This window comes from Centruroides sculpturatus, unplaced genomic scaffold, assembly GCF_000671375.1.
Source record: "Centruroides sculpturatus isolate CEXI.00-Female unplaced genomic scaffold, Cexi_2.0 scaffold251, whole genome shotgun sequence".
Lineage (NCBI taxonomy): Eukaryota > Metazoa > Arthropoda > Arachnida > Scorpiones > Buthidae > Centruroides > Centruroides sculpturatus.
Genome location: NW_019384351.1, coordinates 177,367 through 191,739, shown reverse-complemented (window position 1 = coordinate 191,739; position 14,373 = coordinate 177,367). Strand labels below are relative to the sequence as shown.

At 27.4% G+C, this 14,373-nt stretch overlaps 1 protein-coding gene across 1 annotated transcript; it reads right to left on the bottom strand.

The window, feature by feature from the left end:
* Positions 1-1,377: 1,377 nt before the first annotated feature.
* On the bottom strand, positions 1,378-14,065 carry LOC111637709. Its single transcript, XM_023383274.1, has 5 exons — positions 14,044-14,065; positions 2,043-2,284; positions 1,836-1,950; positions 1,653-1,746; positions 1,378-1,574 (listed from the first exon to the last, which is right to left on the bottom strand). The coding sequence occupies exons 1-5, from the start codon at positions 14,063-14,065 to the stop codon at positions 1,466-1,468; spliced, it is 582 nt and encodes a 193-aa protein (XP_023239042.1). The 3' UTR covers positions 1,378-1,465.
* Positions 14,066-14,373: the final 308 nt, after the last annotated feature.

Below are 14,373 nucleotides of genomic sequence, written 5' to 3'. Positions count from 1 at the left end.
AGCTTTACTCTCCGCATCACAAGGAATCTTTATAGTAATTAATCAATTTAATTACATTAATTGCACTTAGCATTAGCGGAATGGAGACCTTGGATTTCTGAAGACAAGGGGTGAACATGTTCAATTTGACTATAATTAATTGTCGCTGACCTACCGTCTCTCCTATGTGATTAAGTAAATTGATTGAAGACTTTTAGATTTTATTAAACTTACGACTTTATATACTTTTTTTTAGTTGTTCTTCTTCAATTTTAAGGGAAATTTTAATTAGGTTTATAGTTAAAATTCTTCTGGTTTAAGTATACCTGAGTTGTGGGGATTTTTGAAGGGAAACGTGCTCGGAATTTGGAGAATTTCAAGAGGAATTAGTGCTCGAAATGTGGACATTTTTGAGGTGAATATGCTCGAAATTGGGAGATTTTATAGGAAATTGTATGTTTAAAATTTGTGTATTTTGTGTTAAATCTGGAAAAAAACTATGCCTAATAGAAATTTTGACACTAAAATGTCCTTGAAATGTGAGAATTTTGATACTAAAACGTTCTTAGACTATAGGAATTGTACTGTACCACGATACTGTACTTAAACAGTGAAACTTTCACATAATTCGTGTTTAAATATATATAAAATTTTGAAACAAATATAGTTAAACTATGAAAATTTAGACAGTAAAATACATTTAAATCATGACAAAAACTCAGTCATAAACCATAGAAATTTAACAGAGACATTTACTTGAAGCACAGTTTAAAACAATAGGAGTTATGAGACTAAAATTTAGTTAAACAATGGCTATTTTATATTAAAAAAATATGTTTAAACTATAAAACTTCGGCCCTAAAAATAATTAAATTTCGTGCTTAAATTGCAGAAATTTTAACAGAGACACGTGAGAATTCTAATACTAAATAATACCTAAAGTATAACAGGTGAAACTGTTGAAATTTCAGTAGAAAACAATGCCGAAACAATGTCTTAGACAGAGTTTCTCCTTCCTCATTTCATTTGAAACTGGATAATCTTATTTTGGAAGCAATACATAAAATATATTTGATCGATTTTCTTACGTAAACATTATGGATATCAATCTGGCATTAAAACCAACTTTTATATCAACCAAGATCTTATAAATTTATCTTACTGTCGGAAAGATGAAAGTCCACTTATAGATCTTCTACGTTAAACAAATAAAATAAATCAAAAACAAAATTTTTTTTGGGGGATTAAATTCTAAAACAGAAAAAAAAGATCCTTCTCCTTTCTTGTATTTTAAAANTTTCATCTCATATATATATACATCTTAATTGTTACTGGTTATTAAAGGTTCTGTTTTTATTTTTATTTTACTGTAAACATTACAGTGAAACTCATACACCACATGCTTAATACTCGTGTGGTGCTAGAAAGATCTCTTTTGTGTTTTGATAAATATAAAGTGAACATTCTTTACACATTAAAAAATAATTTATTTACCAGAATTCTGTTTCTCAACATCATAATTACTTGCATGTCTTTGTAGCAAATCCATAATTGTTCCAATCATCACAAGCAAAATTAAACTCGAGATAAAAATGCTGAATATAAAATTTTATAATTATTTTCTCGAAATTAATTTTTTTAAATGTAATTATTCTTTTTAATATTTATTTTACATTACAACTTTCTGTTCTGTATTCACAGTAACTGGAGCATCGCTGTCACAATGGCTAGCTTTTACGATTCCTTCAATTCCAATGTTATTCAAAACTTCACATTTTTTTGAAAATTAAACAGCAATTTAATATTTATTTGATTAAATTTTTATATTCTGCTTAAAATAATTAATAAAATCTTACATTTTTTTAAAACTATTTGAATATCTTCAGAACTACAGGAAGAGGGAACACATATTCCAACTCTAATAGCGTGTTGAAGATAAACGTGAGCGTAACCGACTAAACTATTCTGTACCTAAATGATATGAAAATTTATAAAATCTTTTAAATTTTTCGTAATTTCGTAATTTTAAATTTATGAGAAATATAAAATCTGTAGCTGCATACAGAATCTTTGTCAGTAATATTAAGAAAATCGGGAACTGTGTCGTAAGATGAAATATCCTTTGCGACTGAAGGGGGAGGTAAACGATAATCGAGAATGCAATAACGGGGAGAAAAGTTCTTCCAGTCTGTGTTAAAAGTCTTCTTTACATCATCAACAAGATGTTTGCATTGATAATAAGATCCAAAATCTGTTAAAGTTCCACCGAAATGTCCTACTGGTAGTTTACCCCATGAATCAAACACTAGAAATAGAAATTTTAGTTAATTTGTTGAAATGAATAATTTTCTAAAAAAAAACAGGAAGAATAATCGTCAATGAGAGGTGATTAAACTAAGCCACAATATAGATTACGATCGGTACATAGAGAAAATTCCATTGGTTTGTACAGTAGGTAGGGACTGGAAAAGGGAGAAGCTATCAAATGTTGTAGACAAGGTAAAGAATTTTATGTCTTATTCCGGAAAGGATACATTTCCTTCACGTTTTAAAAGGCTATAAACCAAATCGTTAAATAAGTCTAGCACTTTGGTTTTTCTTTAGCCCTTTGGCAATACTCATCATACGCACCATAAATGCTTACAACGTTTGCCAACTAAGTATATCTGCGTAACTTTCAAACGTGAAAAATNGTAAAATTAATTATAAATTTTTTTATTATTATTTATTTGTATAAATAAAAACAAAAAATTTCCAAACATTTTTTTTTACTTTATAATTAACCTAAACAGCTTTGATATTTTCTCATTTCTCACGTTAATTAACGTGTAAAATTGATGTTTTTTTAAAGAATTAAATCATGTAAACAATTAAAAAATAAAAAAACACTCAAAATTTATTTTGAAAAAAATTTTATAGTTACGATTTCCCTCGTTAAAGTTTAGGGAAGTTGAAGAGGCAAATTTGCTTAAATTTTCAGTAATTAGAAATATAAATCAGTGTTTTTCTAAAGTAAATCACATAAAAAAATCAAAAATTCAAAAAAATTTTATAGTTTTAAGTGTAAAAACACTCGAAATTCATCTTTGAAAGTGCATTTTTTTATGCGCTCTTTCTATAAACTATGACCAATTTGGGCAAAATTTAGCTAAAATTATCGATAAAAAAACTAAAACGTGTAAAAATTATTATAAAATAAATAAATGTACAATATGAGATTGTAAAAAAACTGAATTTTTTTTAAATCCCTCATAAAGTTAGAATTTACTCAGCTAAACTATGGACAATTTGTGCTTTCTCGAGCATTTAACTTTAAAAAGATATATATATTTTTTTTAAAATTATTTAAAAAATACAAATTAATGAATAATTTTCTAAAAAAAAACAGGAAGAATAATCGTCAATGAGAGGTGATTAAACTAAGCCACAATATAGATTACGATCGGTACATAGAGAAAATTCCATTGGTTTGTACAGTAGGTAGGGACTGGAAAAGGGAGAAGCTATCAAATGTTGTAGACAAGGTAAAGAATTTTATGTCTTATTCCGGAAAGGATACATTTCCTTCACGTTTTAAAAGGCTATAAACCAAATCGTTAAATAAGTCTAGCACTTTGGTTTTTCTTTAGCCCTTTGGCAATACTCATCATACGCACCATAAATGCTTACAACGTTTGCCAACTAAGTATATCTGCGTAACTTTCAAACGTGAAAAATCATAAAAAATACCCCATCTAAAAAATCTCATTGGTCGAAAAACGTTTCCAATTGTATATTTTTACTATATATTTTTTTAAAAATTCATATAAAATCATTATTTTATAGTCCATACCAGAGTGTGATGTACAGGAATGTGCAGGTCTTGCTCTTTTTGAAGATCGGGTTAACAAGTTTTTTTTTTTTTTCCTATGTTTTGACTCAATTTTTTAGTACTTTTCTATAAAATGGAAACAAAATAAATGTTTTATTCCTTTTCTTCTTAAATATATTTAAGTATTTTTATGTTCTATAGTCGATAATATAGTATATAATAAAAATACGTGGAGGTATGGTCTGTAAGGTTGGTTATTTTCTTATATACAATGCTTTAAATTAAGGTGTATAATTATGAAAAAAAGGTGTATTTTTATAAAAATTTAGTAATTTAATTAGATATATGTGATAATTCATGCTATTTCTGCATAGAGGATGGTGTTTAAGAGGATTGTAAATGATGTATTTATGTCTTAATCAATTCTTTTTGAAAGTTATTATAGAAAGTATTCATTTTCTAGCTTATAAAATATCTATCTAGAAGTTATTTTTTTTGAATCATTAGCGACAGTTCCAAAAAATTTTCATTTTCAAAAAAAAATCTAAAATATTGAATGAATAAATCGAAACTTTATACATATTTATTCTTCCAAAAAAACAAAATTATATGGAGATATTCTTCTGAAACATCATAATAATACGTATATCCGTTCCCCCGAAAAAATTAAAAATTTTAATTAATAATAAAAATCACAAGAATGTACTGTACGTATTTATTCGTTCAAAAATCACAATTTTATACGTATCTATTCTTCTAAAAAATCACAGTAGCATTCACGTTTATTCCTCCAAAAATGCACGTCTATTCTTCTAAATGTTACAATAAAATGTGCATCTATTCCTCTAAAAACCACCCTAAAACACACATCTATTCCTCTAAAAACCACCCTAAAACACACATCTATTCCTCTAAAAACCACCTCAAAACACACATCTATTCCTCTAAAAACCACCCTAAAACACACATCTATTCCTCTAAAAACCACCTCAAAACACACATCTATTCCTCTAAAAACCACCCTAAAACACACATCTATTCCTCTAAAAACCACCTCAAAACACACATCTATTCCTCTAAAAACCACCCTAAAACACACATCTATTCCTCTAAAAACCACCCTAAAACACACGTCTATTTCTCTAAAATTTACCCTAAAGGACACATCCATTCCCCTAAAAACTCGCAATAATACTACAACTATTCCTTCTCTCAAAAAATAAAAAAAATCAATAACGATATATCTTAATAACAAAATACAAATAAAACGTAACAATAATTTACATTTTTATTTATTATAACCAACAAAAAAATATATATTTATTTTTAATCTTCTTTACGTAATGCAATCTATCAAAGAAGGAGAAGGAAAAATAAATAAAAAAAAGGGGGGGAATAATTTGAAAGTATTTTTAGAGAGAAGTAATATATTAATCAGAGAGAAAGCATATAAGATAAAAGTAATGCAAGGGAGAAGAAGAAAAGATGTCTTCTTTCCTGATGCACGCCAATTGCTTCTCTTTCCAATCCAGATGACACGGGATGGCTGCGACTTTTTTGATGAAAACTCGATACAAAGACATTTTAAAGAAGATTTCTATAAATGCCATTCTTTCAAATTATTTATAAAAGCAATAATAAATATAAGATCATCCTCCTCCTGACTCTACACGTCATAGGACCTATTTACCGTCCTTCTATAGTAACTTAACGTCTTTCCATTTACGTAATAGTTCACTGACCTACCATACGATGGAAGAGGGATTTTTTAATGTTATTTAAAAGAGATAAAGAATATTTCTTACTAGTTTTTTTTTAATTTCAGCCCATTATTGGGCTGCTAATTTAAAAAATATATAACAGATAAGTTTCTACTGTCTGTCCTTTAATAGTTAACTTGATAACGAAGTTTACTTCACTTCTTCACCTGTTTATCAATTGCAAAATAACTCAGTACTGTTTAATTAGGCATAGAATTTGTTTAATATTAGTTAACTAGTATAGAAATTCCCATCGATTTATCAGAGAAATTCTTATATACAAGTTAATTCACTGAACTTCCAAGTAACTTAAAGTTACTTCGAAGTAGACAGCATTTATTTAGATTTATCTGGACTAAAAATCAATCTAAAAACAGTCGCCAGAGCTCAAAACCAGTTTCATTTTACTCCTGTAAGCAGAATATATATTGGTCCATTCTTTATAGAATCTAAACTTTAAAAAAAAAAATTCCCCCCCAAAAAAAAAATTTAAGAGGAGGAAGAAAAGAAAGGCCCGCAGCTATATGAGTAAAAGAAATTTAAGTCTCGGGAGTTATATTATCTTCAATGTTAAAACAAAGCAAGTATTTTTCTCTTTACTTTCTTAATACATATATAGACTAACAGGAGAGATTGATGGCATCTTCTTTCTTCTTTGCCCCGAAGAACTGAAAAGATTCTGTCCAATGGAATATTTATGGAAGTGATTCGTCATTGCTGTCTTTACTGAATGGCTATTGGGGAAATTTAAAAAATATCCCCCTAAAAAAAGAGAAAATCCTCTCTTCTCCTTCGACCCACTGGCTTGGTAAAATGTGATTTCATTTGTTATATGGCGTTTGACTAAAATTCTTGGTCGAATTCGATGGTCGCAGCTTGTGGTTCCAAGGGGAAACCACCATTGATGTTAGTTTATGCAAAGTGAGCTATGCTGATGTGTTTGTAGTGTTGAATAAAGACATGCAAAGAAATCGTTCCCAACTGTCTTTTTCTAATCGAAATTTCTTTGATATAATGGCATCTATCTGATGGCTCTAGCGTGATGAATACAATTAAATGTAAAAAACGAATTTAAAAACTGTATGTGTGGTTTTTTTATGTTACGAATTGTGTTATTCTAACTGTAATATTAAGCTGATACTTATAGATTTTTCTTCTTGATGAGAAAACTGTTAGATTAATGTACGTGTATGGTGTAGGGCGAGGTCCACGCGTAGAGTATTACAGGAGCTGCTTAAACAATCAATATTCATTATTATCAAATCTACCTTAGGGAATGACTTTAATATTAGGAATAATATTAACGAAAGGTAATTTCTAAAATATTTATTTTTAAGACAATTTTCGCAAGTTGGTGTGTAACTATAATTATCTAAATTGGCTTTTCGCTTCGTCTGTCAACATATTTATCGATATTTTAAGTTTTTTAAATTGTAAAATAAGCTAAATTATGTAAATTTGAGTAAAAAAAAGTTTAAAATTTCGTGCGAATATACGTCATCTTCTGTAAAATAAAGTTTAAAAATCCTCCAAAGATGATTGGATAGAGTTATGTTTATCTAAACTCCAATTGGCCGAAACAAATATTTAAATCTAAACTCGCTAGTGTTTGTTTTGTTTTATGCAAAACTTTTAAACAAATAAAACAGAATTTCTAAAAATATAATTGAATTATCGAAAAGAAGAAAATTAACATAAGATAATTGAATTAATATAATTTTTATTATTTAAACTTAAATATTTAAAGAAGTAATTATTAACTCAACGAGTTTAACGCTATTTTAAGCTTATAACAGAACTATTTAACGTGTAACAAATTAATTCACGATCCAATATATGTCCAAAAAGGATTAATACACTGGAATAATCCTAATCCCTCGGGATATCGTTATTTCTGCATCAATGAATACACTCTTCCTTTAGGGAATATCTTCATCATCAGTTTAAAATTTGCTGATTTAATATTTTAAAATTTGCAAAACTCAAGTTTCCCTGAATATTTTTAGATACATTTATTTCTAAAAAATCATTACTTATATATATATATTCTTAAAAAGAAAAACTATTTAAATTCTTTTGTTCAAGATTTAAAGTTTGGAGAGAAGTGAAGAAGAGAAGAAGAGAAGCATCTTTATCAAAACAAGGAAGAATTTCTTAATTGAATTTTTAGATAATCTACAAAATGAATGATGATGTTTCAAAAAAAAAATAATAAATAATTTTCTACCAGATGCTATTCTCATAAATATCTGAAAATAAGGAGAAAAAAATAAGAAATTCAATGCTACAAACGTGACTTATCTACATCAATTGACAAAACAGGATATGTTTATTTTCTTAGAAAATTTTTTATTATACATCTACATATATATATATACATATATATATATATTTTAAATAAGTAAAAGGTAAATGTACAAAACTCTATAAATTTAATCGATATAAATGTTGAATTTATACTAACTGTTGATTTTTTTAAAATTTAAATTGTAATTTTTACGATATTAGTAATTAGAATATACACATTATCCACTGTGTTCGTTGTAGAGTAATGTCTCTAAGTAAATTTGTAAAAAATACCAAGAAATGACAAAAAATTATCGTTATAATTCCATATTACAGTCGACCCCCCCCCCCATAAAACTGTTGATTATTCCGTTTCATATGAATTCCATGTTATACGAGTCACTTAGATTTTACAAATACATGAGCCGTTCACAGCCTGGTACACGTATTTGTAAAATCTAAGTGACTCGTACAACATGGAATTCATATAAAATGGAATTATCAACAGTGTTATAGGGGGGTCGACTGTATATAGATTTTTTTTAGTATAAATATAAATTTATATCTAAAAAAAAAATACAAGAAAGCATTCTAAAAAGTCGTACGTTAAGGTTTTATAATGGTTTTAGCAAAATATAACTCCTGTTTTATGCTAAATCTAATAAAAACTGATTCTAAAACAATCTAAAAATGATTTTATTAGATAAATATATTGAAAAAAACTACAAAATATCGAAAATTTTACCTTCAAAAAAATGCAAAAATTACTTACTTATTTTTTCAGGTTTTGCTTTAAATTATAAATTATTAACGATAATTATAATTAATATTTAATTAAAAAAATTAATTTTCTTACCTCACCTTCTTTTTAACGCTTAATTTTTTTAAATAAAACCCCTTTAAAAGTAAATAAACTTATAATATTATTAACTAAATATCACATTCAATAAGCATTCTTAATAGAGCAAAAATAAATTATTTATTTATAAATTTTAATTAAGTAAAAATACAATGGTGTTAATATTCTAAAACTTTAGAAATAAATAAATAATGACAATATATTTTTTTTTAAATATTTTAATTTTTAAATTGATTTATTTGTAAATTTAACAATTTTACTTTTAAATTTTTAAATTAAAAAAAAAAGAAGGAAAATTTCTTTGAAAAGAATGTTTTAATTAAAATTTCAGATTAGTACTTTGTGTATAATTTGATTTTATTTATTCTTTATCAAACTAATGAATGAATTATATATATTTTTTTGAATTAATTTTATTTTTTTATTTACAAATTTTTATTTAATGTCATGAATGATGCATATTTAAACACTATTTTAAAATTAATTTAAAGCTAATTTCCTATAAACGTCTTTTCTTAAAGTATTTTTTTTTTCTTGTTGTTTAGATAAATATTGTAATTTTTATTATTTTATTTTTCTTTCTGAGAAAGTAATTTAATTTTTTTTTTTTTTGAAAATTATAATAATATGTAATGAATTTTTATTTAATTTAATTTAGTAAAATTTTATTTACTGTAAGTTAATTTTTATTACTTCTATTTTTTAAGGAAAAAAATTTAAGTTTTTTTTCTTTTATTCTTGTTCAAACTTTTCCTTGTGTTTTGTAAATTATTCTCCTGTTCGCATTTCCTTTACATTTTGTAATTTTCGACTGTCTCTTATGCACACTTTCTCTTACATTCGTAAATTCTTTGTCTCCTTTTACGCATACATTTTCTCATATTTTATAATTACTTTGTCTTCTCAAGCATACTTCTCTTACAATTTATAAATTCCTTATCTTTTTATGTATGCTTTCCCTTGTATTTTGCATATTTCCTGTTTTTAAAAGAATATTTCCTTGAATTCCTCACTCTCTAATGCATATTTTTCTTTATATTTTAGAAATTATTTGCCCTCCTACACGTACCTTCCCTTACATTTTAAAAGCATCTTCCATTCCCTCAATCAAAGCTACCTTTTCCTTATTTCCTCATATTTTTCTTATGTATTCCTCATTCTTCTGGAAATTTCTTTTTACCATTTTTTCTCTCTAAACACGAGTTTCTTCTTCACACTCCTTACAATTTTTACTATTCTGGTAACGTAAACTATAGGTTTAAGTTACAGAAAAATGTCAAATTGAACTGAAATTAAATTAAATAAATGAGCAAAACATTTGCAAAGTCGAAAATCAAGAAGCATAACGTCAACTAAGCTACTTAAGTCGACTGTCCACTCAGCAATAAGGGCATTTCGTATGCAAAATAAGTAGAAGTGGTTGAAAAAAAAAAGCTGATTTGACGTTATGCAATAGCTGTGAAGTGCGATCGAGTTTCTATAGAAAGAGAGTTGATGGGGGGAGGTTTCTTCCTCCTAAAAAATTTAAAGACAGAATATAAAACTTGATAGAATTCTACTTGAAAATGCCAAATAAAAATGAAAGTCCTTCTATTCATTTTCTTTAAAGTGGTCATTCGTCCCGAGTTAAATCGAAGTATCCCCCAGCCATAATGGAAACATCATATATATATATATAACTGGAAATTCTTTGCCTTAACTCGATAAATTTGCATATGAAAAACTTAAAATTGATCCCGTTTATAGGTTAACTGCGTTATATCTATACTGTATATAACGCGCGCGACGCGACGCGACGAAGTTGCGATACGAAGCGAAATTTGTCTACCTCGTTTCTGTAAAAAACGTAAACGTCTTAAAACGTCATAGATAACGTATAAGATCTATAAACAGTAAATTTACGTTATCGATATCAGCCTTCACTCGCGATCTTTAACATGTTAATGTTTGTACGCGCCGACGCGATGCGAAACATATCTTTGATGTTTCTATTTGTCATTTGCCTTAATACGTAGCGCGTTAGATTTCAAAGCAGGAAATTTTTTAAGTTGTCTAAACTTCATTTTATTCTTTTCAATTTTGCCGAGGGCCCGGCACAACGTGAAATATTATTAAAGACTAAACGGGTTTCAAGCCCTTAGATCTAGCGCCCACTCGCCGCGATGGCGCGTATGCCGCTTTGCGTGCCACGCAACGTTCGACATTTTCTTATATTAATTCTAATCTTAACTCGTCCACCATTTTCAAATCTCTAATTTAATTAAAAACTAGAATATTTTTAAATTAAAGCCAAATTAATATTCAAAAATCGCTTTAAACTTAACAACTCGATGCCATGCTACGCGACGCGACAAATACAATGTAAACTACGTAGGCAACACGTCACAGCATTCTAACACATAAGTATTGTGTGAAACGCTTTAATTTTCTATAATTTGCATACAAAACTCGAATTAATTTTTAACGGATAGAGAGAATTATTTTAAAATTCTTTCAAAAGGTTCACAGAATAATAAAACACTTTTCTTTTGTAAGTTCTTCTCCTAAAACTCTTCTTCTTATTATTTTTTCTCTCTTCATTCTTTATTATTTTTATAAAAGTCAAAACGAATTGTGAATATGACGTGAAGAAATGAAAATTTCGAAATTGTTGTTGTCATTTTAAGATTTATTTTCTAAAAAAAGAAACAAAAAAAAAATAGTAGAAAATTGGCTAAGTTGTGTTTGTATAAAACAAAAAAAATAATAATAATAAAAATAAGAAGGAAATAGAACAAATATCTTTCACTATAATCTTCAAATTGACCACTTATGAAATGTAAAAAGTACTAAAAATAATATTTAAAGAATAATAATAATAAATTTTAGCAAACACAATTGTATTTTTTTTATTAAATTTTATTGAATAGTCAACAAATTTATATTTTCTATAACTAGTTTTACATCTATTTCGAACCGTAAAGGGTAAAAATTGAGGGAATGGCTCCTTTTTAGTGTAAATTTATCGCCATTTTTAATTATTTTCTTTGTTTTCTATCGCTAATTTGAGTTTGTTAGGGTGAGACATGGGCATATTTATGAGAGGTGAGGAATGGGGTTAGGCAGTGACGTATTTATGGGGGGTAATGTGAATGTTGGATCCCCAGAAGCTTTAGGGTGCGCTTAATTTTTCTTCGTTGCGATTATACTACATCATTTTCCCACAGAGTAAAATTTTAGTTACGCCACAGGGATGAGGATTGAAGAACTGTCCACGTTTTGATGCCAACTTTCTTGAAAATCGTCGAGTTAAAAACATTATAAATGAGGGAAGATGGCAGAAATCTGTTCATAACGTATCAAAAATATCAAGAAAATAAATAAATGTAAACAGGATTTAAACTATTCTATATGTAAAATGTACAGAGTTCTTTATATTGCCAACTTACCTTGTAAATCGGGTGAGATGACACGCTATAATATGGTGAATTTCTTATTATTTCTGTATAAAATTACAAAAATTCTTGGCAATATAATTTATATCATGAATTCCATCAAACAATGGGATAAAGTTGGATGCCATCTTAGACATTTGATCAAACAGAATGAGGAGAAAGGTCGGATGCTATCTTACCCGCTTGCTTAACAAAATAAAATAGAATATTGTCATATATACAATTAATTATACTAATAAAACTTTAAATATTGATTTATATTTGAGTATCAACAGGCCGTCATCTCCATGTTTAACAATTAATTACATTAATTGTTAAACATGGAGATGAGGGATGATAATTAATCGAGGCGGTGGCACCCGCATACAAATAACAGTAATTACCATTTCTTTAAATAATATAAAAATTCTTCAAGTTAGAAACTTAAGATATCTTGTGTGTATTTTGTTTATACATATAGATGAATAATACAGGAGGTGTGAGGATTGTATACAGTGATTTTGATCTGAAGAGGGTAGTTGTTTTATTGTGTTTTGCCTTTGGCAAAGATTACCTCCTACGAATTGAAATGTGGAAAGATATCTTACAATTCTGCAAGTTCTGTCTTGTATATTCGATAATTCTAGTTCCAATATTCTATATAGAAAACAGACTTACCTAGTAATAGTGAAGCAGGATGGATATTCTTCGTTCGTTTATTGCAAATATTCACTAGAAAAATCCATTTTCTTTTATTATTTATTCCCTCTTCGGAATTTTAAAAATAAATTTATTCGATTATTTATTGATGTTACAATTTACTAAATAAAATATTGATAAAATTTTTTCCCTATTTTACATACAAAATACGGTTTAATACACCCATTGAGCAGATTAAATTTTCCCTAAAAAAATTGTATAAAAATGTAAATTCCTTCTTGGATTTTTGCGATAAAATTTATTTAAATTTGAAATTTTATGTGTAATTTATTGAATTATATTCATTGTTTTATGGTTGAGTTCGAATTAAATTTCTTTTAACGGTTTGAATAATGTAATAACAGTCATCGCGAAGTGACGCGTACGAACCGTCGCGCCAACGCGTCGTGCTAAAATTATATAATTCTTGTTTCTTCTGTCTTTTATTTGTTTTAAATAATTAATTACTTAAATGTGCGCATTTTTTATAATATATAAAATAGAAAAATCTTATATAGACATGGTAATTTTCGTGAATTATGAGGACGAGCGCGACGCGCGCGCAATGACAATAACCTTTAAAACTTTTAATAATAAATTTATATTTTATAAATATTCACTTTATTCGCCAATTATTATTCAGAAATCTAGAAAACATTAAGTATAATATTTTAATCTTTATTAATTATATTACAGGTTATTACATTTGAAAGTTCGAATGTCTGTCGCACGACGTAATGGAACCGCGAGTCGCGTATCACGAAAATTAAAAAATCTATAGCATTCAAACTGCTAATTAACGTGTTTTCTTGTAGTCAAAAACGTGTCGCATCTATTTATCAATTGTTTATACCCTGTATTAATATACAAATTAGTTTAATTCTACAAAATTTAGTCTGCACGCAACGCGCCGCGACGACGAGCGACAGTGAATACCAGTTAAAAAATATTCAAAGCTTACGAAATTTATCAATAAAAATCACACAAAATGATCATAAAACGTTAAAAACTAAATTATTGGCTAGTTTATTAAATAATTTTAACAAATTTTCAACAATTTCTGAAAGAATTTCTCTATAGCGATAACAATTTATCGATACTCAGAAGCACGATTTCTTTGAATTTATATCAATCAAATGTATATAGAATCATCTAAAAACACATAAGAATCAAATTTTATACCGGTTTTATCAATTCTAAACAAGAAATATCCGTACAGGAGGTATGTTGATTTACCTGGAGGCCATTTTTTGTCCATGAGAAGACAATATGTATTCGCCAAATATACAGTAATATTTAAATTGCTTATTCTACAAAGTAATAACAGATTTAAATACTTTGAAAAGAAGGTAAAGAAGAATATTTTACGGACGTGTGAACTCCTGTTCCTGTTTACTGATCTCTGTGATCCATGGAAATCAATTGCGATTGGTCAGGAAGTAATGCAAGAACATCAAAAATACAATGCTTACTTGAGCTTGAAACTATTTAAAGTAAGTTGCAAAAATTTAAATTTGCAGCTGTGAAGTATAAAATAAGATCTATAAAAACAGTTATATGCTTGTC